This window comes from Staurois parvus, unplaced genomic scaffold (assembly GCF_062004578.1).
Source record: "Staurois parvus isolate SC_StPar_1 unplaced genomic scaffold, SC_StPar_1.0 ptg000634l, whole genome shotgun sequence".
Taxonomy (NCBI): Eukaryota; Metazoa; Chordata; class Amphibia; order Anura; family Ranidae; genus Staurois; species Staurois parvus.
The window spans coordinates 8,816,397-8,844,021 of record NW_028318430.1 but is presented as its reverse complement, the minus strand read 5'-3'; the positions used below and the strand labels follow the sequence as shown (position 1 = coordinate 8,844,021).

Below are 27,625 nucleotides of genomic sequence, written 5' to 3'. Positions count from 1 at the left end.
TGTACTGCTTCAAAAGAAGCTACTTTTACGGACCAGCACCTGCATTTGATAGCAGATTGACGTTTTCCTGTGCACATAAGGTGAGCATGAGAAAAAAAGTTTTCTGCAGTGTCACCAGATGAAGGAATTTCATTATGGATAATCTGGTGTCCCAGAATTGGGTCCAAGTATTTCAGGTGAAGGTTTAGAACCAAGGTGGTATTTTCTTTCTACAGTCATCTAAAGTTAATTTAGGGAAGGACAAATGTTGCGCAACCAGGGCTAGCAATCTGCTTACAGCAGCAGATTGTTCAGATAATTCATAATAGATATCCCTTGTATTCTTGCCAAGGCCAATGCTGCCCTATTTCAGGCAGTACTGACTGGGGTACATCTTTATTCAGAGAACTCTGCTGGTTTGGTGGATTTAGACTTTCAGGTACACTTGGAACTCAAAAGTGTTAATGGATTTGGAAGACTTGGGACCCTTGCCTGAACTACTCTACAGTTAGTAATGGGCATCGTCATCCTTCTCATGCAAAAGCGAAAAGGTGCTTCCATTTTGAAATGAATGGACTGTTTTACAAGGCGAGGGTTTACAATCTCTTGAAGGCAGCTGCAAGGCCACAGCTACCAGACATTAGAAAGGGATTCATTATACATCATGTCCTCAGTAGCTGCTTGACTGGTGCCCTGAGAATCTGTGATCTTGCTGTCTTCCTTGAGAGCAGTGGTGCTGTGACAGTGTGGCTTGAGAGAGGAACTATGTACAGTGTTAGGATTTTTTTTTTCTTTAAATACACCTCCACCTTAGAACCACTTTATAGCTGAATTCCAGGAGTTCAGCTACTTTGTAAAAACTGCAAGCATACTATGAGTCTAATGAGGGGCCTGCCACCTCGTAGACTTATCTCTAGTATTCACATCTGACAGGTTTATTCTGCTCCAGGAAGATAACTTCTGGAGTTTAGTTGTAGCTCACTGTGGTCTCAGTTCCTTCAAGAACAGTCACTGGAACTGCTATGCCTGCCTCTCCTCTTTATGTCCATTCACAGAAGCCTTTGTATCATGTGAACTCATTCACAAAATACAAAGGTTCCTATGAATGGGCAGCAGAAGGGAAGGCTATAGATGCTTTTCTTGCAGCCTGAGCGTATAGGGAGTGCAATAAACATGGCACATTTAATTAATAAAGAGAAGTCCTGAAGATGATATGCACCTATTAGGACTTAACTCATAGTGTGCCTGCACTTTTTGCAAAGTTGCTGAATTTCTGTAATTCAGCTTTAAACCACTGCGACCATAGGGGTTGTATAGGCTGAAGTTTTTTTTTTTTTACCATCATGCAATGTATTTGGGTGCAGTGCTGTGTGAGTGCGCAATTGTCAGTTAAAATAATGCGTGTATCTCAAAAATAAATGGTGTGAGCTGATTGGTTTGTGTGTACAGCTGCTCCAGTGTCAGTAAATTCTTGTCAATGGTTTCCACATTCAGCATACAATAAGAGGACGTGTATAATACAAATGCTGCACTTGGGGAAGGCAAGGTAAACTACACAAGCATCCATTCCACCCCCTGCAGCCTGGAAGAGGTTCCCTGCAAGCACATCCAGGTAAATAATACAGGCGGTTGGTTACGTCAAACATTCGTGCACGAGTTTCCTTAGCCACGCCTCGAGCCCTTTCACTGATGTGGCTCATTGCCAATCAGCAGCCGGGGGCCTCAGACCTGGCCATGTCGTCACAACTCCCTACGATTCCACCCAAACAGAATGGAGAATTGGCCACCGGAGCCGGCGTGGGGCGGAGCCACGCTGCCTGACGCGAAACAGCTGGCAGCCAATGAGCGCGCGGGTCGTCCAGACGCCGCCAAGCTCGGTTTTTTGTTTGAGGTGACGGGAAGGGAGGATACAGCGAGGGGAGGAAGAGGAGAGGGGCCTGGGACTGACGGTGCTAGGACGCGGGACGAGCGGCCGGAGAACCGCGCACCCCCGCCAATCCAAGCCTCGCGCGCCTTCTCGCGGCAGTGTGCGCGGACACCGCGTGCAGGGGTCGCGGCAGCCACAGGCGGCGAGGGGTTGGTCACGAGCTGGAGAGGTGCGACAGACACCGGGAGATTCGGGGATTAGCCCTGACGGTGCGATAAGAAGTGGGCGAGCTCCCGCCATCGACGATGCTGCACCCCCGGAGCCTGGCCCTGCCTGCTCCTGCCCCTCGCACCCCGTGACAGCCCGCATTCCTGCTGGGGAAGCCCCCTTATGCAGTGCTGTTGACGAGCCTCTCGCCTGGCCTTCCTCGCCTTCCCGTCCCCCCTCACATGAAGCCGCAGTGCTGACGGAAGTGTGGACACACCGCAGCCGCACAGGACGAGCTGGAGGAGGAGGTTGGTGGCCTGAACGGAGGAAGGCGCCCTACAAATCCGGGGCCTTTTGTTTACTCCACCCGGCTGGAGCTCCTGTGGGTGGAGGGGGTAGGCCAGGGCCCTCCACAGCTCCCTGTTTATGATGGGGCCTGCTGGATAATGACAGCTCCTGTGTGTGCCGTACAGGCCTGAGCAGGGACACAGCATGGCACCGGACAGCTGGCGGGCTCTGATTACTGGGGAAAATGGCTGCCTGCTTACACCTACTCACACTTGTGTTCTCTAGGCCTTGTCATGTCAAGCTTGCCTCTTGTTATATGACTGGGGGGACAGGATTCTGCTGCCCTGCCATGATTTACCTGCTATACCCCCACTCCATTTCCTGTGATCACTGATCTGATCATATATAAGCCTGGATCAGCTGCAGCAAGCAGATCTGATCATCTATAGGGCCAGCTGTGCCTCGAATTTCAGGTCTTACTTGCCCCTGGTCTTTACAATTGCTCATGACAGTCCTGTTTATGCACACTGTATGGCTGCCACAGTTTAGGGCCTGCTGGCTGTGAAGCCTTGCTTTGCTTAGTTTCCACTTGGCTTTACTTCTTAGGCCTCTCCTTCCTTTTTCTGGAGAGGAGGGTGCCCTTATCCCAGAATAACATCAGGACACATCTGCAGGGGATTGAGAAGGCTTGCATGGGGTCGGATAGGATTTGAAGCTCATCTCTCTTCCCCCCCCCCCCCCCTCCTGTGTGCATGGCTGGCTGCTGCACATGTGCGTTGTATTTTTCCATTAGACACTGTCCTCCCTCCCAGGTACATGCATGATCCTTTCCTACAAGGTCTTCATATGCTTTTCGGCTTATTTTGGAGGTAGAAGGGAGGGGAGAGAAACATATACAACCCCTCTGACCTGGCGTGACACCCCCCCCCCCCAGGGGCACCTAAAGGCTGCATATGAAGTGGGGTGTAAGATCATGCCAGGCTATAACTTTGTGAATGCCAAGATTATTATTAGTGCTAACAGTTTGCGCAGTGCTTTACAATATAAAGGGAGACAGTACAGCTACAATACAATCAAAACAAGAGGATTAAGAGGGCCCTACTCATAAGAGCTTACAATCTAATAGATGTTATCTTTTAGCGTCATATCCCTAGTATCAAATGAATAAGACTCGTCTTACTGCCTAAACCTTTCACATTTTTCGAGATTGCAATCATAAACTCATTTCTCATTCGTCTCTGGTGCATATGCCAGGTACTATTGTGTGGCTTTTTCTAAGGCCTCTCAAGGTTTTCCTCTGCTTTTGTGACGTTTAGATTGTCAACAAGGGACCTAAGAACAGAGGATACAGCTTTCATAATATCTGTCAAAGGCCACCACAGTTGTTGAATGAACAAGGAAGTACTGTCTGAGTAAGGAGCAAAATATAACAACTTGGAATATACCACAGATGAATGCTGCCTGCGTCGCTGAGCGTGCTGCATTTTGGGCCATGCACTGCTTTCATATTTTCAATTGTATTCATATGCATGTTATGTAGATTTTTTACGTAATGTATTTTTGAACACCTTTCATATTGTATCACTAGTCTCAAAAATGTTGTTTTTAATTTGCCTTAACTTTGTAATTTGTCTTAACATCATTGTAATTCTGTCTCTACTTGTAGTGCAACTTACACTGTTTACGTTTATGCTAAATGTTTCAGTGCCAGATCACATATATGCGGATTGGATGCAGTTTGAACTGCATCCAGTCCGCATGACATGAAATACCATTGCGTCCTATGGTGCCTGTTCACGTGTGTCCGGTGCACTAGCAGTGTGGATTGAATGAGGCCTGTCCGATTTCTGAGAAGCGTGGTCCAGTTCAGGTGCAGATTAGTCTATTGACTTCTATGGGAACCATTCCTATTGCGCACATCGTCAGTTGTGAACTGGATAAAATCCTGACTTGAACCTGATCTAATCCTGTCCTGAACCTGATATACAGCCCTGGCCAAAAGTTTAGAGAATGACACAAATATTAATTTTCACAAAGTCTGCTGCTTCACTCTTTTTAGATCTTTTTGTCAGATGTTACTATGGTATACTGAAGTATAATTACAAGCATTTCATAAGTGTCAAAGCCTTTTATTTACAATTACATTATGTTTCAATATTTGTAGTGTTGATCCTTATTTTGCAAGACCTCTGGCATGCTGACAATCAACTTCTGGGCCACATCCTGCCTGATGGCAGCCCATTATTGCATCATCAATGCTTGGAGTTTGTGTTTTTTTTGTTTTTTCCCCTCGCATGCCTCTTGAGGATTGACCACAAGTTCTCAATGGGATTAGGGTCTGGGGAGTTTCCTGGTGATGGACCCAACATTTCGATGGTTTGTTCCCAAGCCTCTTAATTATCACTTTTGTCTTATGGCAAGGTGCTCCATCTGCTGGGAAAGGCATCGCCAAAGTGTTCTTGGATGGTTGGGAGAAGTTGATCTCAGATAATGTTTTTGTACCATTCTTTATTCATGGCTGCGTTCTTAGGCAAAATTGTGAGTGAGCCCACTCCCTTGGCTGAGAAGCAACCCCACACATGAATGGTCTCAGGATGCTTTACTGTTGGCATGACACAGGACTGATGGTAGTGCTCACCTTTTCTTCGGACAAGGATTTTTATGGATGCCCCAAACAATTGGAAAAGGGATTCATCAGAGAAAATGACTTTACCCCAGTCCTCAGCAGTCCAATCCCTGTACCTTTTGCAGAATATCAGTCTGTCCCTGATGTTTTGGAGAGAAGTTGCTTCTTTGCTGCCCTCCTTGACACCAGGCCATCCTCCAAAAGTCTTCACCTCACTGTGTGTGCAGATGCACTCACACTTACCTGCTGCCATTCCTGCCTGATCCTGCAGCTGAATCACTTTTAGGAGACGGTCTTTGCACTTGCTGGACATTCTTGGGCGACCTGAAGCCTTCTTAATAACAAACGAATCTCTCTCCTTGGAAGTTCTTGATGATCCGATAAATGGTTGATTTAGGTGCAGTCTTAGTATCAGCAATATCCTTGCCTGTGAATCCTTTGTGCAAAATAATGAGGACTGCATGTGCTTCCTTGCAGGTAACCATGGTTAACAAAGGAAGAACAATGATTTCAAGCACCACCCTCATTTTAAATCTTCCAGTTTGTTCTAACTAGATCAGCATGACAGGGTGATCTCCAGCCTTGTCCTCATCAACACTGACACCTGTCAACTGGACACTTAACGAGAGAATCACTGACATGTCAGCAGGTCCTTCTGTGGCAGAAATGCAGTGGAAATTTATTTTTTTAAATTTAGTTAATTTTCATAGCAAAGAGGGGCTTTGCAATTCATCTGATCACTCTCCAGAACATTCTGGGATATATGCAAATTGCCATCATTAAAACTGAGGCAGCAGACTTTGTGAAAACAATTTTGTTTCATTCTCAAAACATTTGGCCAGGACTGTAAACCTGACCCGCAGAGCGACTACTGTATCAATTAGCTGTGATACCTGAGCTTCACTCCGCACTGCACATGTGTGAATCAGCACTAAAGGGTTGGTTTCCTTATACGTATATTGTTTTTTTATAACTATTTTATAATTTCTCTGTATATGTGAAGAAAGATAAATTGCTTCAGCAGTGTTCTTATCAATATCAATGTAAATGTTAGGTTAGAAAGATTTTGCACCCCCTTTTTGTGTGATCTTATTTAAGAATATTTTTTTTTTTTAACAGAGCATTCACCTTGGTGGCGTTCCTGCTTGTTGGGCCCTGTTCATTCAATTTCAGCTATCTGGTATCATGGCAAAAGATGTGAGTTAAAACAATGTGATTACATTACTTAAAGTGGAACTACACTGTATTTGAGCACCACAAACCAAAAGCACAATTTATTTTTAATATTCAAAGCAAACGTGTGTCTCCATGCTTTTATTTTGCTAAGAAATCATTTTATTAAAAAAAACCCTAGCATTTGTGGCCGTGGTCATCTTGAGTAAGGGCAAATGATTCATGTACCTTTTATTTCGTAGAATCCATCTCTTCTTAGCTCAGGTATTCATGCAGGAGAGTGTGTTTAATCGAAAGAACCCCCTTTTCCCTCCTGAAGACTCCTGGGATGTAGGACATCATATGCCTAGGCATGAAAACCAGGAAGTAACACAAGAAATGTAAAATACACTCTAAAACAAGTAAATATGATATATTTTCATATCTATTTACTACTGCGATGATTGAGAGTGAAGTTCCACTTTAACTTCTCTTTTACAATGATGTGACTGTCTACTGAGCTGAAGCATTACTATCTGAAGCTTGTTATAGAAATATGGCTATTAAAAAGTTGTTTACTCTCTCTAGTTCTGCAGGTATTATGACTGGCTTGTATGTTTGAAAAATATAATACTCGAGTGTAGGACATTTCTATCAAAATATACACTGCTCAAAAGAATTCAAGGAACCATTTTTAATCAGAGTATAGCAACAAGTCAAATTCCTGGGATATTGATCTGTTCAGTTAATTAGCAGAGGTTGTTAATCATTTTCAGCTGCTTTGGTGTTAATAAAATTAACAGGTGGACTAGATGGGAAACAATGAGACTACACCCAAAAAACAGTAATGGTTTTACAGGTGGAGGGCACTTACATTTTTTTTCCATACTTATTTTTTACGACTGTACACTAGTTTTGCATTTGGCTAGGGGCACTGTCTCTACTGCTAGCATGAGGTGATACTTAGAGAGGTTGCACAGGCAGTCCAACTCCTCCAGGATGGCTCATCAATACGTTCCATTGCCAGAATGTTTGCTGTGTCTCCCAGCACAGTCCCAAGAGCATGGAGGAGTTTCCAGAAGACAGGCATTTACTCTACGAGAGCTGGACAGGGCCGAAGAAGGTTAACCCATCAGCAGGTCCAGTATATGCTCCTTTGTGCAAGGAAGAACAGGGAGAGTACTGCCAGAGCCCTACAAATTAAGACCTCCAGCAGGCCACAGGTGTGAATGTCTCTGACCAAACAATCAGAAACAGACTTCATGAGGGTAGCCTGAGGGCCCGACATCCTCTAGTGGGCCCTGTGCTCACTGCCCAGCACCGTAGAGCTCAATTGGCATTTGCTATTGAACACCGGAATTGGCAGGTCCACCACTGGCACCCAGTGCCTTTCAGAGGTGAGAACAGGCTCACCCTCCGCACGTGTGACAGACGTGAAAGGGGTCTGGAGAAGCCGTGGAGAACGTTATGCTACCTGTGACATCATTCAGCATGACCGTTTTGGTGGTGGGTCAGTGATGGTCTGAAGAGGCATATCCATGGAGGGACACACAGGCTAGACTAGGGGTGGGCAAACTTTTTGACTTGAGGGCCGCAATGGGTTCATATATTGGACCCGGGGGCCGGACCAAGAGTAGATGAATGATGTGTATGTGTCATCCATAGTAAGTATAGTAATATTCCCCCATAGTAAGCATAGTAATTCATCCCCCATATAGTAATTCATTCCCCATATTAATTCATCCCTCATATAGTATTTCATCCCCCATAGTACTATTCCCCCCCCCCCCCCAAGTAGTAAGCCAAGTCCCCCCTGTGTCAATTCACTTACCTTTGCTCCGCGCGTTCCTCTCGCCGTGTTCCCGCGCCGTTCCGGTCTTCAGGGCGGACTGTGAGAGGAGCCTAGCTCCCCTCACGTTCGTCACGCTGCCCCGCCTACACACATCCTGACAGCCAATGTATCGCGCTCCGCGGGCCGGATTAAAAGGTCCGCCGGGCCGTAGTTTGCCCATTGCTGGGCTAGACAATGGCATCCTGACTGCCATTAGGTATTGGGATGAAATCCTTGGACCTATAGTCAGACCCTACGCTGGTGCAGTGGGTTCTGGGTTCCTCTTGGTGCACGACAATGCCGTCCTCATGTGGCTAAAGTATGCATGCAGTTCTTGGAGGATGAAGGAATTGATACCTTTTGAATGGCCCCCACGCTCGCCTGACCTAAATCCAATAGAAACTTCTGGGATATGTTTCGGTCCATCCGACGCCGCCAGGTTGCACCACAGACTGTCCAGGAGCTCAGTGATGCCCTGGTCCAGATCTGGGAGGAAATACCCCAGGACAGCATCTGTTATCATTAGGAGCATGCTCTGATGTTGTCAGGCATATGTACAAGCACGTGGGGCCATAAAAACTGAGTACCATTCTGAGTTGCAGCAATGAAATTTCAGCAAAATGGACTTGCCTGCTGTATCATTTTTTCACTCTGATTTTCAGGGTGTCTTTGAATTCAGTCCTCTGTAGGTTGTTCATTTTCATTTCCATGAAACGATGCAGCATCCTTATGTTCCTAACACATTTCCCAGTCCATGTCAGTATAGATATCCAGCATGATATTTTTCCCCATTGAGATCTGATGTGTTTTCAAAGTGTTCCTTTAATTTTTTTGAGCAGTGTAGTTCTAAATACCAAGTGTTAAAGATATTAGCGGTATTAAACCCAAAACCAAAAATGCAGTGTATTTCAGCTTACCAATCAGATGTGGTGGCTGCATAAGTTGTTTTTTTTTTTTTTTTTCCCCCTCTGTTTCACTTGATGATCTGACCAGTAACACACCTCCAGTGTTAATGAGACACCACTCTAGAGGAATGAGCCATGACACAACAGACAGTAGTATTGTCCATCTGGGGGGAGGGTTAAATGTATTAGCAGATTTGAACGCAATAACAAATTGAATCCAAACTCCAGCTAACACTTTATAATCGGTTACAGCAAATTAGTCTTTCTCCTTTTGGGATATAGGTTTTACATGAATATATAAAAGCTGAATTAACAAAATCAGCAGTACATTCTCATCTACGTAAACTAATACATTCTGCTGGAGAGCTTGATCTTCTTAAAAAACAGACTTACTGGCTGAATCACTAGATGAAAATAGAAGAAAGAGAGCCTAAAAAGGAAACTAATACAGCCATCACATCTAAGAATTGGTAAGCGGCAAAACAATTATTTGCTTTTGGGGTTAATACTGCTTTAGTTTAGTCATTTTTGTAGGGAAAGGGTTGTGGGGTTAACCACTTGCCCCCCCCCCCCCCTTCTTGACCAGGCCATTTTTTGTTACGGTGCTGCGTTTCTGTCATTGACAGTTTCGTGGTCATGCAACGCTGCACCCAAGTGAAATTTGTCCTTTTTTTTTTCCCCCCACAAAAAGAGCTTTGATCGTCTGAGCGGTTTATTTTTTGCGCTATAAACAAAAAAAAAAACAGTGCAGCGCTAGTAAAAATGTCTAAATAATAAAGTAAATATAAATGCGTTCAAATAATCAGATCTGTGATAGCTAATATACTGGAGGAAAAGTCCCACAATTTGAAACCGGTGTAGATGTCCTGTATTACTAAGAGAAATGTGCACTCACCGGAAGTGCACTAATAAAGTGTATTGTGTAATAATCCTGGTGTCAATAAGTGGTCATCTGGGTCAAAAGGTGGAACAGGCTCCCTCTTAGGATGGCAAGGGTCCAGGGACTTTAGTTATTCCAGGGATGTTCAGAGTTCCCCTTAAGGGATGGGTGGGTGCAGCTCTCACAGGGTCAGACAGGAGGCTCCCTCTCTGGATACTCAGGATACTAGGTGTCTAAAGGAAATAATACTCCCCACCAGGGGTCAAATACAGAAGGATGCTCATAGTGAAGTAGGTTTAAACAACAATTTATTGATTGAATATAAAAGATGCATCCAGGAAAGTGAAAATCATTAAAAACGAGCATCGGACTAACCGTCCCTATAGAGAAATGGCCGCCGGAGCTCCACGATGCTCCAGAACCGATCGGTTCTTTCTCTGATGTGCGTGGCACGTAACGCATAAGGAGGAGCCGACTCACGCCGTCGGAGCATCGTGGAGCATTCTTTAAAAAAAACTAGTAATGGCGGCATTCAGTGACTTATAGTGGGACTGCGACGTGCATTCTGACACTGGGGGGAACTGGTGTCACTGACATTCCCAGTGACACCAATACAGTGATCAGTGCTAATAAAAAGCACTGACACTGTACTAATGGCACCGGGCAGGAAGGGGTTAACATCTGGGGCGATCAAAGGGTTAACTGCTGTTACACAGTATGCTGTCTGTTTTCCACTGTATGCACACTGCTTTGTATGGCTCTGCTTGTAGTAATAAGATTTTTTTATGTATTAAAAACCAGGCAAATCTTAGCACGTTTTTCCTGTCAAAAATTCAAAGCTACATACCCACCCACCAAACACTGGTATGTACAATAGCAAAGCTGCCCAACATTTTTCCGATTCTGCACCTGCATTTTGCATTGTTTTTGTGCCATATAGCTGTAATAGTCAAATGCAAACGAATATTGCAATTCATAGTCATGCAGTCATATTTCAGTGGAACTTAAGTCTGCTGAATAATCACTGACTGCTGAAATCTTCTTCCAGAGCTTCTTCTGGGTGCCAGGTGTTCTGCCTCTTGACTGTCTGGTGGGGATGTTATTTTGCGCTTTTGCACAGGAGTCATTTATCCCTGCACATTGGCACCATGCCAAGAATGAACGCTGAGCTGTGAAGATTGCAAACAGATCATTTTGTTTTATTGCAGAAGAGACCTAGCATGTTTCTACTGAAATAAAAACTTTCCTGCTCAATCTTCTTCTTTTCTTTTTTTTTTTTTTTTTTTTTTTTTTTACATACAAATTGTTTTCTTTTGGTGGTATTTGGGGTTTTTATTGTATAAATTACACAGTTTTTGAAGAAAAAATATGTTCTACTTTTTGTTCAAAAGCAAATAAGAAAAAAAACACAAACTATACTAATGGCACTGGGCAGGAAGGGGTTAACTGTGTGCAGGGAGTGTTTTACTGGAGGGCAGTGTATGTTTACATCACTAAGCACATTGCTTTGGATGGCTGTGCCATGCACAGCCATCCAAAGCAGTGTGCCTGAGCTGACAAGGAGGAAAACTGTTAGTAAACAAAACAGCTCTCCTCCCCGTCGGAGATCCTCGGTAATCACCCAGGACCGGGTGATTGACTGCCACAAATGGCTGTGCGCACCCTACCCGAAAATGCAAAATCGTGTGTGTGTGTGTGTATATATATATATATATATATATATATATATATATATATATATGTGATTTTGTGCACCCGTGCCACCCTGTAGCAGTATATCTGCTATAGGGCGGTCGAGAAGCAGTTAAATATTTGTCCAGTCATTTGACAAAAATAAAGCTGGCCTCGCATCTTATTGTTTAATGTTTTTTTTAGATTTAAGTGGCTGACTGGGTCGTTCACTTTCAACCTGTTTTTAACTTTTGTTTTGTATTGGAAAACACAAAATCTGTTGCTGGTAGGTTGTTTCATTCACCCACTTTTTTCCTGTGTTATTATTGAACATTAAATTAAAATGTTGGGTTGTCCCCAGAAAAGTAATAGTGGGGAAATCTTCCAATGGGAAAACTGTTTCTGGTGACCTGGGGGACCCCAAGAGATTCCCTTAATTTGCAGGGGTTTCCTCTCCTTGTTTTGGCTATGGGACAGAAAGTGAAGGGAAATCTCCCTAATGGGACACAAAACTAACAGGGGTTATAGCTCTCCCTTACTCTATCCAAAATGAAAAAAACAAATTCTGTGGTTCTACTTTAAATTAAATACAAAACAGAAAAAAGTTTGTGAGCTTGATTCATAGAACCCACATTATTCCTTTAGTTAAATGGCTAGTATTCAACATCTAATGCTACCCACATTTAGTAAAAAAAAATAATCTTATGTTTATAAATAGCTTGGTCTAAAAGGACTGGCTGAAAACATTGACACCGATGCTTCCTGGCCCTTTAAGGGGTTTGTGATGCTAGGAGGCAGGATGGGGTTTATAATAATCATGTGATTGGCTGTCACAGTGGCCACATGATCGGAAAGCTCCCGATTTGCAGATAGCTTTGTGGTGTTTGGGAACTCGCAGGGTGCGCTTTCTCAGTATGGGTAGGTTTACATTTTTGTACACACAAAGCGGGTGAAATAAGTATTGGACAATTCACCATTTTTCTCTGTACATATATTTTTAAAGGTGCAATTAAGATGCAATTTTCACCACGTCAGTAACAACCCATGCAATCCATACATACAAAGAAACCAAAACAAATAAGTTTAGAAATGAAATTATGTGTAATAGAATGGGAAAAAGTATTTAACAAACGAACTAAAATTTATTTAATACTTTGGTACAAAATCCTTTCTTGGCAACGACAGCTTCAAGATTTCTCCTGTATGGAGAAACTAGTTGCATGCATTGCTCAGGTGTGATTTGGCCCATTCTTCCACATAACCAGTCTTCAAATCTTGAAGGTTCCATGGGCCTCTTCTATGAACTCTGATCTTTAGTTCTTTCCATTGATTTTTTTCTATTGGATTCAAGTCAGGTGATTGGCTGGGCCATTATAGCAGCTTTATTTTCTTTCTTTGAAACCAATCGAGAGTTTTCTTGGCTTTGTTTTTGGGATCATTGTCTTGCTGAGATGTCCACCCATGCTTCATCTTCATCATCCTGGTAGATGGCAGCAGATTTTTATCAAGAATGTATTGGTACATTTTTCCATTCATCCTTCCTTTAATGACATGAAGGTTGCCAGTACTGTATGCTGATAACAGCTCTATACTATGATGTTCCCACCTCCAAACTTCACGGTTGGTATAGTGTGTTTGGGTGATGTGTAGTGACATTTGACCTCCGAACATGGTGTGTGTTATGGCATCCAAAGAGTTACATTTTGGTCTCATCTGACCACACTATATTCTCCCAGTTTTTCACAAGCCTGTCTAAATGTTGTGCAGCAAACTTTAAATGAGCTTCACCATGCTTTTTCTTTAGCATTGGAGTCTTGCATGGTGAATGTGCATACAGGTTATAGCAGTTGAGTGCATTACTTATTGTTTTCTTTGAAACAGTTGTACCTGCTAATTCCAGGTCTTTCTGAAGCTCTCCACAAGTAGTCCTTATCTCTTGGACAACTCTTCTGATAATTTCACTCCTCTGTCAGAAATCTTGCAAGGAGCACCTGGTCATGGGTGGTTTATGGTGAAATAATGTTCGTTCCACTTCTGGATTATGACCCCAACAGTGCTCACTAGCACATTCAGAAGTTTGGAATCCTTCTGTAACCAATGCCCATCAGTATGTTTTGCAACAATAAGGTTGCAAAGGTCTTGAGAAAGCTCTTTGCTTTTACCCATCATGAGATGTTCCTTATGTGACACCTTGGCCTTTTTATAGACTAATAGTTGAGACTGAAACAATTGATATTAACTGCTTCCCAGATATACTGCTACAGGGTGGCACAGGTGCGCAAAATCACGTGTGGTGTATATATACATGATTTTTCATTTCTGGGTAGGGGGCGCACGCCCTACCCGCGCCACCATTCACAGCCGTGGCTGTCAAGCACCAGGTCCTGGCTGGTAATTGGTTATTTTAACTGACAATTGCGCGGTCATGCAACGCTGTACCCAAATTAACTTTACGTCCTTTTTTTTTTTTTTTTACCACGAATTGAGTTTTCTTTCGGTGGTATTTGATCACCTGTGCGTGGGTTTTTTTTTTTTTTTTTTGCGCTATAAAAAAACTAGGACCAACAATTTTGAGAGAACAATTTTTTTTTTTACTTTTTTGTTATTAACCAATTCAATACCGGGCAATTTTACACCTTCCTGCCCAGGCCAGTTTTTAGGTTTCAGCGCTCTCACTTTGAATGACAATTGCACGGTCATACAACATTGTACCCAACTAAAATTTTATAATTTTCTTCACACAACTAGAGCTTTCTTTTGGTGGTATTTAATCACCGCTGGGGTTTTTATTTTTTGCTAAATTAACAAAAAAAAAAAAAAATTTTGAAGAAAAAAAAAGTTTTTCTTTGTTTCTGTTATAAAAGTTTGCAAATAAATAATTGTTCTTCATAAATTTAGGCCAAGATGTATTCTGCTACATGTCTTTGGTGAAAATAACCCAAATTAGGATGTATTTTTTAGTTTGTAGGAAAGTTATAGAGTTCACAAACTATGGGATATATCTGAATGTTGATCAATCCTGAAGTACTGACAGCCAATCTAATTTCTTGAGGTCCAAGAATGTCAGAACAGTACAGATATCCCCCAAATGACCCCTTTTTTCAAAATAGACAGTCTGACATACTTCATTTTTTGAAGTTGTATTTATTTTGTCATAATTTTTCGGAAAATGAAAAAAAAAAAAGATTTTTTTTTTTTTTTTACATACTGTCACCAGTGCAGTACAGAGTCATCATATAACTGGCATGGTGGTGATCAGGGACACTGACTGGTGACAGTGTGAGAAAAAAAAAAAAAAATATATATATATTTTTTTTAATTTTACATTTTTTATTACATTTTTTTCTTATTTTTTAAAAATGTTATTTCATATTTCACTATGTCCAAAGTAGTACAATGTTACCATAGTAACATTGTACTACTTTGGGGAAGTGATCAGTATTTTTTTTTTTTTTTTACACAATTTGCTTATAGCAAAGAATTACTTTGCTATAAGCAAGCATTTTACCTGAATGACATTGATTCATTCAGGGTTTTTTTTTTTTTTTTTTTGGCGCAGTGCAGAGATTGGCGGTGCGCTGTTTCCCTTGGACACAGCAGATCACCGATCCACGGAAAGAGCCGAAGATGTCAGCTCGGTCATGTGATCAGATGTGTCCAATTACAGCTGATCGCATGTAAATAGGGAAATGCCGGTTATCTGCATTTCTCTCCTCACGAGCTGTCACACTGACAGCTCAAGAGGAAAGCAGAGCTGGTCATTGGCATTCCTCGGAGGGGACATGTGCACTGATCAGTGTAGCCCCAGCAGTGCCAGCTGTCAGTGCTTATCCATGCCACATATCAGTGCCTACCGGCGGGTAATCATCGGCCGGGACTCGGTGATTGATGGCTGCGAATGGCGGGTAGGGCGCTCGCCCCGTACCCAGAAATACAAAATCATGTGTGTATATATACGTGATTTTGCGCACCCCTGCTGCCCTGTAGAAGTGTATCTGCTATAGGGCGGTTGTGATGTGGTTAATTTGCACTGACAAGGAGCAGGATTACTTTCTAATTAATTTCAGCCTGTGTTTTGGTTTTCCATGTCTCTTTGCGCCTCCCTTTCTTCATGGTTTCAATACTTTTTCTCTGTCATTCCATTTTATTACACATAACCTAATTTCAGAACTTACTTGTTTTGGTTTCATTGTATGTATGGATTGCATGGGTTGTTACTGACGTGGTGTAATGTCATGTCAATAGCACCTTTAGAAATATATATACCTAGAAAAATGTGTTCAATACCTATTTTACCTGCTGTATACTGAAATTTTTTTTTTGCTTAATATACGAATAACGGCGGTGATTAGTGACTTATAGCGGGACTGTGATATTGCGGCAGACAGTCAGACACTTTGTGGGAACCAGTGACACTAATACAGTTATCAGTGCTAAAAATATACTGTTACTGTATTGATACAGGCTGGGAAGGGGTTAAATCTAGGGCGATCATAGGGTTAATTGTGTGTCTAGCCAGTGTTTTTGTGTGCACTGTGTACTGTTTTTACTAGGCAATCTGCTAGACTTTATTCCCTGAATAAAATCTAGTAGATCACCATTGACGTAACACAGCTCTGCTTTGTTTACATAGGCAGAGCTGTGTTCTGTCAGTCTCCATTGCTCATCCATTGACTGGCACCTGTTGATCGACTTCTGCAAGCAGCGCTCCGATGGCATGCGCGCACATCCCCAGTGGCAGAAGTGCAAAATCACATTTATATACGTGAGTTTGTACGGAATGTCCGCCCTGTAGCAGTAAATCTGCTAAAGGTTGGACAGCAAGTGGTTAACGTGGCCATTTTTTAGACTGTAAGGAAATCACAGTAGATTAAAGTGTTTTATAATAAGCTAGCCATACATTCACTGAATTCTTTTATTAGCGCGTGACCGTCCCTGCTCGGTAGAAGTGTGATTGAATTCTGTCAATGGGGCATTTTGGAGAATTTGTGTGTATGGCCAGTTTTAAGTTCTAAGGGTACAATAATGATGGTAGGGAAAGTTACCAATCTCCACTCGGACATTAAGTACTTTCAACAAGCTTTCAATTGACTACATTTAATAAAATGGAGGGAGGTTAACACGCATTCTAATCTGGGTTGTACAATTTCTGTGCAGTCTCCTTTAGATTTATCAAAACTTTGTAATGTGGGGGCCTACCTAAACAATCTCGTCCTAGTTGTGTCCAATCAGACAAGCCCTTGCAATACATAGTTTGGTAGTTGTAAAATTGTACAATCAAATTTTAACATGTTTGATCAGCTTAATTTAAACCATTTCATGGTTTTAGTAGATTTTGTAGGTGGTGGGTTCTGTTAATGTACAGGGGTTGGACAAAATTATGGAAACACCAGGTAAAACAACTAAATTGTTAATCAATGAAGCCCTGATGAAGTCACGTGTTAAGCGTGACTATACGCGTTGGCGGTGACGCACTTCCGGTCGGACGCCTTCTTTATTTACATTGGACACCCATGCAAGTACATCTGATCTGAGGTTTGATTTACATGTGATGTACAAGATGATTTTAAATGTGAGCATATTCAATATGTGATACTTTGGTGAATAAATAGTTTTACACTATGCAAGCATTCACTTATATTTCCTGAGGGATCAAGTGGCTGCAGCCATCTTTATGTGTCTGAAGAGGAGATCTGCTGCCCTGTGAGCCTGTGCTTGAATCTGTACATGAGGGGAGGTCAGTTTGGAGAGCTGTGGAGGATTACCTGCTATTAAGGGTCCATGTGTTAGTGATCCTGAAGGCCTTCTGACCCTGTGCGGGTCGCAAGAGGGAGGTGAGCAGGCAATTCAGCCATTTTTGGATATCTCTGCACATTTATCAGCATTTTTTTTTTCTTTCTTTCTTCAAGAATTGCTGTGGACTTTATATATGGTTTTTTTGTATATTGTCAGGTGTTTTACACCTCACGGGACTTTATATATTTATTCATGTTTGTTTGCATGATCAGTTCTTAGTTTATGCGTTTATTGGGATGCACGTGTGTTGTGTTATATGGTGGGAACTGATTTTTAGTTCCGGTGGGAGGTTTTTTTAGCATATTGAGTCCTGTTGTGACTTGTTTGATTTGGAGCACTATTGGATCCCATTGGATTACTTGGGGCACCATTTATGTTATTTGGTCCCTTTAGGACCTCATATTGACACACATGTGATTTATGAGTTTTTTGGCACTATTTAATATTGTGTGTTTGTTATTTGTGTCACTAATTTTGCACTGTTTCACTTATTCATTTATGTGTGAAGAATTTTTATGGTAGTAGCGCTGCATCATTTGTGTTTCAACTAAATTGTTACCTAATATGCTGTTGAATTGCCTTTTGGCATCCAAGGTGGCCTGAATTCCGGGAATTGACAAATGTAAGTCTTGGACGGTGGATAATGAAAATTGATAGCACTCTTCATGCTAAAATCGTTACAGTTCCTGTAGAGTTGCCGGAGTTGGAAGATGAGCCCGAACAATGTTCTCCAAAATTGACCATAGTGGCTTTTTGATATTGAGGTCCTGCGACTGCAGTGCCTAGGAAAGGTGCTAGACATTGTCTGCATGCTTGTCAAACCACGATTTGACACCAGCTGCGTGAATCAGAGCATTATTGTCTTTGTAAATGGCGCCGTCTGCACCATGGGGTGCATATGGTCAGCCAAAACTTGTACACAGCCACTGGCAAACTGATGATGGGGCCTGCAGAATACCTAGATATGGCTGCCCAAATCATGATTGCGCTGCCACCATGCTTTACCGTTGGCACAAGACAATTCTGATCATAAGCTTGGGTTAGTGTTTGCCACACTTATACGTCCAGTGGCTGGAAACAGTGTGAAGCTCGATTCATCGGACCATATTACAGTCTTCTAATGATCAATAGTCCACAATTTATGGGTGTTGCACCACTCTTCTCTTTTGAGTTTTAATATCGGTCACTAGTGGTTTGGCAATTGCAGCTCACCTGTGAAAGTTCTGCTTATAGAGTTCCCTCTGCACAGTTTTTGTGGACAGTTGTCATTGGAAAACTGAAATTGAGCTCTACAGTCACTTTTGCAGCAGTTGTTCTCATATTCCAGGTCGCAATCCTGTGTAATGTCCTTTTTGTCTTTTTCGATCAGTTGACCATGTCGACCACGCTTATGCTTACGGGATGACTTTTTCCTAGAAACTGTGTGTCATCATAACCTTAGATACTGTACCTTGCGACACGGCAAATTGGCAACTTCAGTCAGAGAGGCACCACCAGCTAAGCGGCACCAACAATTTGCCCTTTTTGAAGCTCATTAAGCTCTGGCATGGCTCTGTATTACTAGCAGCACACAGTGAATGATGGAAATGAGGCTTCACACCTGTTAGCTAGGTGTCTCATCGCACTACGGAAGCAAAAGAATGTTACATCACTTTTGCTTTCAGCGCGAAATACGGAAGAACTGCATGATTTGCTGGTGTGAAAGTGACAACATATTTTTGTCCTACCCCTGTGTGTGATTGTTTTTGTGATTGAAAGTTGGTTTAAATTGCTTCCATTATGTGTAACCATCATTGTTATACTGCAACCATATGTAATGTGGAGGAGCATGCAATGTTTAAGATTTCTTTGACATGGAGACTGACAAAAGCTTTCGTGACCAGGATGCCTTTCCTAGGACCCTGGGATTTTAGGCTGAACTCTAGGCAAATATAGGGGGCACAAATTAATCTAAATTTATTTATTAAAAGAAATCAGTGTAGGTACCTGAATTTGACCTGGTATCAGCATCTCGCAGTCCCTGTCCGGCTGGGCTGGAGTTTGAGAGGAAGGAGCCAATTAGTTCAGGTGGTGAAAAGAAGCATGATGATAGGAGGGAACAAATCGATAGAGATGAGCTTAATGTGCTGCTTCTCCTTTCACTGTCCAGTCACAGTCTGGGGGGATGGGTCTTGGATAAGCTGGGCTTGAGGAAGTGGAATGAATGATGCTGGTAATGAGGGACATCTAGTGGCAGAAAAATATACTGCTGAGAAATCTCTGGGTTGAAGGTAAATGTTGCATAAAGGGCTGGATTTAATATTTTATCTTTTAATGATTTTATTCAATTTATCTTTTGTTTTGGCTGCAGTTCTGCTTTTTCTTGTTCCAGGTCATTTTGCCCTAGAGTACCACTGGTTGATACCTCCTTGTACAGTTGTTTGAATTGAGTTAGATGAGGAGTGTTTCTTAATGGCCCTGACATCACTAAGCTTGCAGCAAATCATCACAAAGTCTGCATTGAGTTTAAGGATTCATTCACACTTCGAGATTTGGTATCGCGGGCAGAATTGCCACAATTTGCCTGCGATTCTTAATCGTGTGACAATTGCTGCATGATGCATTTTTTATAATGGCACTCCTGTTACCTGAAAAGGAGCACAGGCTTCTTTTTGGGTGACAAACGCACATAGGACAGCCCTTGAAGTAAATGGGCTGCCCTATATGGGACACACGAAATCACATGCAAATTGCTCAACCTGAATCAGGAGCAGGAACATTTGTTCACGATTGTGATCGTGTGAATGCAGCTTAAATTTTTTTTTTTTTTTCTTTGCATAGAATTTTTTTGCTGGCTGTGCCCCCATTAGGCAGAATTCTCACTTTTGTGCATCAGTGGTGCCATTTGTTTCTCATTGGCACACCAACATATGGGGATCGCATGTGCACATGGTAATGCAGTACTATGAAAGCACTTTTGGTCTAGCCCATGATTCAGTTCTTCAGGTGCCTATGTGGAACGTCCCAGCTTGGCATGCTATCAATTAACAATGAAACACAGGACAGCACCACAAAAAGGTTATAATAGTCCTCATATGTATCAAGTCCTTCTGAGTTTCCATACAATATGCCAGTCCCATCCAAGTGCAGAAACAGACAGATGTGATCTCTTTAGATTGTAAGCTCCACGAGCAGGGCCCTCACATTCCTTCTGTACTGAAATGTAGTGTAATTGTACTGTCTCCCTTATATTGTAAAGCGCTGTGCTATATAAATCCTGTATAATAATATAATAATCTCACCGCCTTGTGAGACAGCACCAACTTCCGCCTCTCACCTTAATGACTAGACCTACTGTGAGTTCGTTCTAAATGCTCCTTTTACCCTTTTATTTCCCTGCGTTATGGGGAATTTCCTCCCGGCGGGTTGCACTGTTCTCTGGTTCAGGTGGTCCACTGATATTTGTATGTAAAAAGATAAACTAACATAGTGTGTCCAGTATAAAACTGAGTTTATTAAAATACTAATAAAATCACATTTACAAGACTGGTGCACTACCCTGGTGCACCACAGATGAAGGGCACAAAATTCCACAATATCCCAATATGAATGCGGCACCTGGTGGGGACACTGCTGGTTGTGGCTTTCACCTGAAGTGCACGCTTGCACTGACTGGTCCCATCCCGTCCTGTGCTAGGCATCCAAGAAGACTCTGTCAGCTGTCTCTGTCACTCTCTCCACACCCTTGAGCGTTCATCCTGTTCAAATAGCGGCTATTGATAGTTCCCATGATAACCCGATGTCACCCGGAACCATACCAGGGCCGTAACCAAATTAGGCAATACTGTGTATGTGTGTGCATATATAATGACACTTGGTTCTCTGGATGGATACGAGTACACACTATAGAGAGATGTACTTTGTTCATATTTCTGGTACCAAAGTGCTTTATTGAAAAAGTATTGGAACATACACTGTGTGCACAATTATTAGGCAAGTTGTATTTTGGAGGATCAATTTCATTATTGAAAAACTACAGTGCTCTGTTAGTCCAAAATGTTATTTAAATCTCAAACCTGAATATTTAAGAAAGTAAAAGTTAGGTTTTGGCTTTCTTTGGAGAATATCTATGTGTACACAATTATTGGGCAGCTATTAGTGTGAAGAATTATTAGGCAACTAAATGAAAAATTTCCATCTCACTTGTTTTTCATCTATTAAAGTTAAATTAATAAACCACTCAAAATTTACAAATAAACATTTCTGACATTTGAAACAAAAATCAGTGACCAATATAGCCACCCTTCTTTTCAGTAACAGTCATAAGCTTTTCCATTCATGGAGTTTGTCAGTTCCTTGATCTGGTGTGCAGTAGCAACCAAAGTCTCCCAGACACTGTTCAGCGGTGTACTGTTTTCCTTCACCGTAAATGTCCCGTTTTTTAAGACGGGTCCACAAGTTCTCAATAGGGTTTTAGTCTGATGAGGAAAGGGGCCATGTCAATATTCTTTCATCTTTAAAGTGTTACTAAATCCGCAGCCATAAAATCAGTCCGTATTTACAGTAACGCATTCTTGTTGTTATCGCTGTGGAACCTAAGGGGTTAATCCTATGCATTGTGTAAACAGGATGTCTGATCTTCCCTTTCTTCCAGTGTCTCCCTCTTATCTCCTGATAAGAAATGTCTGTGGAGACACTGCACATCCTCAGTTTGGTGTGTATTGCTAGAGAGGTTTTTTTTTTCTTGGGAGAGTGCATGTGATCAGCACAGGGCCAATCGGCACTGTCCAGACAGAGGTCTTGGGTTCTACATCTTCTTAGAGAACTCCTACAAGCTTTACCCAGTGCTCTGCTGAACACTGATAGAAGTCACAAGACTGCTCTAACTGCTGATGAGAAAAGGTATTTAGCAGTTTTACTAAAATAATTGCATTTCCATGTTCTGTGTACTGTGGGAGACCAGATAGTGCATGCAGGGTCCTGGGCTTAGGAACACTTTTTAAGGCCTTTACTGGCTTGTCACGAAGTGGAGTGCTTTGATGCATGCGATGGAGCATTGTCCTGCATAAATATCATGGCCTTGAAAGACACAAACTTTTTCCTATAATACTGCTTGAAGGAACTGTCTTCTAAAAACTGGCCGTAGGTTTGGGAGTTGATTTCACATAAAAAGGTCCAACTAGCTCTCTTTACTAATACCAGCCCATACCAGTACCCCACCTCCATCTTGCTGATGTCTGATTCGAAGTCAAGCTCTGTGCCCGTTACTAATCCAGCCACAGGCCCATCCTTCTGGTCTGTCAAGAGTCACTCTCATCTCATCAGCCCATAAAACCTTTGAAAAATCTGTCTTCAAGTATTTCTTGGCACAGTCTTGACATTTCAACTTACTGGTCTTGTTCAGTGGTGATCGGGTTTCAGCCTTCCTTACCTTGGCCATGTCTCTGAGCACTGAACACCTTGTACTTTTGGGCACTCCAGGTAGGTTGCAGTTCTGGAATATGACAACACTGGAGGATTATGGGTTCCTGGTACCTTCACGTTTTGATTCTTCTCAAATCTTTGGCAGTTAATTTGCGTCCTTTTTTATTTATTTATTTTTTTCCTCAATACGTTTCTTGCAACCCTGTTGACCATTTGTAACAAAACGTTGGATGTTTCTGTGATCACACCGCAGTATCTTGGCTATTTCAAAAGTGCTGCCTCCCTCTGAAAGACTTTTTACAATTTTTGACTTTTCAGAGTCGGTTTAATCTTTTTTGGCCTATTTTGGCTGAACGAAAGAAGCTGCCTAATTATGCACACTTTGATATAAGATGTTGATCTCCTTAGGCCACACCCTCCCTCATTACACAAATATGCATCACCTGATATGCTTAAATCCAATAAGCATTCAAGTTTATACAGCTTGGAGTTGGACAATATGCATAAAAATGATGACTTGGTCAAATTGTTCACTTGCCTAATTGTGCACACAGTGTACAAAGGATAAATGATGTCTAACAGCTTTGTTCATATTTATTGCAATTAATACATTAATGTAGAAAACATTTTGCCTTCAGAACCACATTAACATTTGTATATGCACCAAAATGAATGTGCAGAGGATGGAAATGTGTCAAATTAATAAACTAATAAGCCTAGAGTTAAAACATTTTTTTTTTTTTTGCTTTTAATGCGTTCTGTGCATTAAGATAAAAATGTTTTACCACTTGTTATTCCATACTTACCGAAGTCCTTTCTTGGTTCGGCACTGTGCCCGTCGCCTGTCTTAATCTCTTATCTCCCCTGTTCCTGGTGTTTGGTGGGGGGTGGGACTGCCCTGTGTCTATGGGAAATCTGAAATCAGAATTGCATAGCAATATATTCATTTTAGAAACTGGATCTCTTTTAAATGTGTGCCAGTTTTCAATTCCCCTTAATCTGAAAAGGGTAAATCTAGCCTTTTACTACTTTCCTCCTGCAGAGAAACCCTTAAAATAATTCCCAGGAAACCCCTTTAAAATTATAGCTACAGTTTTCTGTATGTTATCAGTGTAAGTTTATTGATGTGGGAGTAAAATGACTATGGTATACCTTGAGTCTTTACCACTTGTGGTGGATTATTTTTTAACCCTAAAATGCTCTTAAATTTAAAATATATATCCGTTAAAAATCACAAAATAGTTTGTTTTTAATTTTGCTCTAAAGGGTAATTTTGTGTGATTAAGCAGACTTTGTTAAAATTTGCCCACTGAGGGGCACTGTTCCTCCATCAGACTTCAACCTTGTTCATAACAATGTGTTAAATATAATTGAGGAAGCTGACTTTTACATGCTATATACAGCATTAAATTGAAGTTTTTTGATTTTTTTTTTTTTAAGTTACTGCTGCTATGTCCCACAAATTTGGACAGTTTCTGGCAATGCAAAGTAAGGTCAAGCATTATTGGATGTTTAGATTTTAGCTATTTCAACTGCCTTGGTTTCTCTAACTCACGTGTGTGACTGCAAATTACGTGGTTTCATTGTGCTGCAGATTGTTTTTGTGGTTCTGCATTTGTTTAACTAGTTATGCATAGATATTTGATTTTTCATTTGTATATAATTTTATTTTTTTTCAGGCTGGTTTAATTGAAGCAAATGGAGAGCTCAAAGTATTTGTTGATCAGAATCTCAGCCCAGCAAAAGGTAAATTACAACATTTTTGTTTGATTTCTTGCTGTAAGCTTTACCTGCACCACCAGATTGTTATTCTGTGACTTGAAAAGTATTGTGACATTCCCTGACTTTCCTCAGTGAAAATGTAAACCTGGTAAGCAATATGGATGAGCTGTTTATGTTTACATATAATGCGTAGAGATTTCCATGCAACTTATAAAACTACATGTTGTTGGACTTTAAAGCTAAGTAAGAGGGTTGGCTGTCACTGTTGCTTTTTCCATAATGTGCAAGAATGAACAGCATATTTACACCTTTATGGCGCACTTCAGGCACGAAAACTTTCAACATTTATATTCAATAGCCACAAAAGACAACTCATCCAGCATAAGGCGAGAGAACAGCAGGGAGATTGGTCTGTATTACAGGAATCTCCTCCGCAGAGTTTTCACATTGGATTACTGCACAGATCTGAAAGAAATACAAAATGCACACCAATATGAAAAAAAAAGAATATTTAAGCATTTGCTTATGCCAAAGTTTAACTTTTATGGCGGGAAAAGATTATGGGCTTTTCTTCCATAAATAGTTAAAAAAATTTTTCTTTTTTCTTTTTGTTTACTTTGCTGGTTTTTCTCCACTTTAAGCATATTAACCCCTTGGTGCCAGCAACTCCCGGCATTTTAAAGGATTTTAGATGCCAGGAGGTGGGGCGGGGTTTGTGATAATGTGCTTTGCTGTAGCAGTGGTCACATGATCGGAAAGCTCTCGATCACAAGTAGAGATCAGGAGCTTTCTGTTAGCTGCCGGAAACTGTGCTGGTAGCGTTCACGGCGTGCACTCTTGGCACAGATCTGTTATTTTTTGGGTACTCATATATGCGGCCTTTCGGCGTCAAGGCTCACCCTTTGAGAGACCACATATATGCATACGACCGGTGGGAGGGAGTTGATCACTTTAGTTCAAATTACTAAAGGTACAATGAAAATATTTTGCAAAGAGAAGCTAGAATGTGGAAATTGGGTAAATACCAAGTCATCTAACCGATTTACAGTGCACCAAAGTGGCGATCTGATGGTGTAGGGTCCTCTCCAAAATCTGTACCAGACCCTTATCTGAGTATGCAGCCTGGTAGGGCCAGGAAAGGGGGCGGTGAGCTTGCAGCCCTTCCCCTCCTGAACCAATACCAGACTACATGCCCTCAATATGGAAGGAGGTACTTTGCCAGGGGGGACGACACCTGGCAAAATACCTAGTCCCCCATGTTGATGGGGGACAAGGGTCTCTTCCCCCACAACCTTAGCCCGGTGGTTGTAAGGGTGTGTGTGCATGGGAGGGGATTATCAGAATCTGGAAGCCCCCTTTAACAAGAAGGTAGGCTCAGATTCTTCAACCCCCCATGTTAAGAAGTATGGAGCACATAGTACCTCTACTCAGTCACCAAAATGTCAAGTAAAAATCTCAACATTTGTTGAGAAGTCCTTTTAATAACAATTAAAAAAAATTACCCCAATGTTTATTCATCAAGAAAAGCTAGAAATATTCCCCTGGGACTTTTGGCAAAACCACAATAGGCATACAAAAAATGTAAAACGATATTTATTACAAAAGATTAACATAATAAGATGAATCAAAAGATTTGATGTAGTAGCTTATAATACAGTGGTTCATATAAACACATACAGAACATACATGGTGAGCATAAAACCTGACAGTCTGTAGTACATCAACTGGCAAAGGAGTTGACAGCCCAAAAGAACGTATGCAGTGATGTTGTTCAGACAAATCCAACGCATTTTGGAACTCTTATTTCCTTCTTCAGGGACTAAATATGTCAGGTCTAGAACATAAATCAAATGAGTGTGAACAACCTACTACATAATATTGTTTTAAAAAGTGTGTAGGAGAAAGCTGGTTGCTCAAAAACTTAGATTGCACCACATCGGATAATAAGTGACAGGTATTCATTGGAAATTGGCTGAGGATGCTCTCCAAATGGCACGTGAGGGAGAGGGCAGGCAAAGACCCCCCCGCAAGCCATCCACCAGCGAGGACCGAAGGGATCCCAATGAAGGGATCTATATATAAATATAGTATTTATTTTTTGTCACATGAAATTGTGTGGCTCAAGCAAAAAGATTGTTGGCATGGGGCTAAATCAAAACCTGCATTATGGTGGAATGACAAAATAAGTCCGACCCAAACACAAGTAAGAAAGGATACATATATGGGCCCATATGCAAACAAACGCCCTCCAGGAGGAGAGCGTACATAAATATTTGAACATTGTAAAATGCTCACCAATAGTACCTGTATATATCTCACATGGAGCCACCTCAGGATTATTCAAGAGGAATGCAAGTGTCAGGGATCTAGCGTGTGATGTCGGTTGACGGGTGGCGCCACACGCTCGGGCCGGGGGGGGGGGATGCGAATGATGGCCGTGATGCTGCTTTTGAAGCAAGATGGTGGGAGAATTCATAGACTTAATTACTTATCACATTTGGCGCCAAACAGGGACAGCTGTTCGATGGCACTTGAGCATTGGATCACTATTATTTATACTATATCTCTGGCACTTGCATTCCTATTGGATAACCCTGAAGTGGCTCCATGTGAGATATATAGAGGTACTATTGGTAAGCATTTTACAATGTTCTAATATTTTTGTACGCTCTCCTCATGGAGGCGTGAGTGGGCTTGTTTGTTTGCATATGGGCCCATACAGTGGATATAAAAAGTCTACACACCCCTGTTAAAATGTCCGATTTCTGTGATGTAAAAAAATAAGACAGATAAATAATTTCAGAACTTTTTCCACCTTTTAATGTAACCTATAAACTGTACAACTCAGTTGATGACAAACTGAAATCTTTTAGGTGGAGGGAAGTAAAAATAAACTTAAAATAATATGGTTGCATAAGTGTGCACACCCTTAAACTAATACTTTGTTGAAGCACCTTTTGATTTTATTACAGCACTCAGTCTTTTTGGGTATGAGTATTAGCATGGCACATCTTGAATTGGCAGTATTTGCCCACTCATCCTTGCAAAAACACTCCAAATCTGTCAGATTGCGAGGGAATCTCCTGTGTATAACTTTTCAGATTACCCCACAGATTTTCCAACAGATTCAGGTCTGGGCTCTGGCTGGGCCATTCCAAAACTTTAATCATCTTCTGGTGAAGCCATTCCTTTGTTAATTTGGATGTACAGTGGGGATCGAAAGTTTGGGCACCCCAGCTAAAAATTTGTATTAATGTGCATAAAGCCAAGGAAAGATGAAAAAATCTCCAAAAGGCAT

At 41.6% G+C, this 27,625-nt stretch overlaps 1 protein-coding gene across 3 annotated transcripts in view; it reads left to right on the top strand.

Moving 5' to 3' along the window:
* Nucleotides 1-1,723: 1,723 nt before the first annotated feature.
* Nucleotides 1,724-27,625, top strand: part of TFDP1 (transcription factor Dp-1) — a 98,948-nt gene continuing 73,046 nt past the window's right edge. Inside the window, exons 1-4 of one of the 3 annotated variants that reach the window (XM_089693541.1) lie at nucleotides 1,724-2,361; nucleotides 3,658-3,753; nucleotides 6,087-6,164; nucleotides 24,285-24,351. In XM_089693541.1, coding sequence (XP_089549667.1) covers nucleotides 6,153-6,164; nucleotides 24,285-24,351 — 79 coding nt within the window. In that variant the 5' untranslated portion in view covers nucleotides 1,724-2,361; nucleotides 3,658-3,753; nucleotides 6,087-6,152. The remainder of the gene's footprint in view (nucleotides 2,362-3,657; nucleotides 3,754-6,086; nucleotides 6,165-24,284; nucleotides 24,352-27,625) is intronic. The other 2 variants (XR_016315440.1, XM_089693540.1) reach the window with 2 other exon arrangements.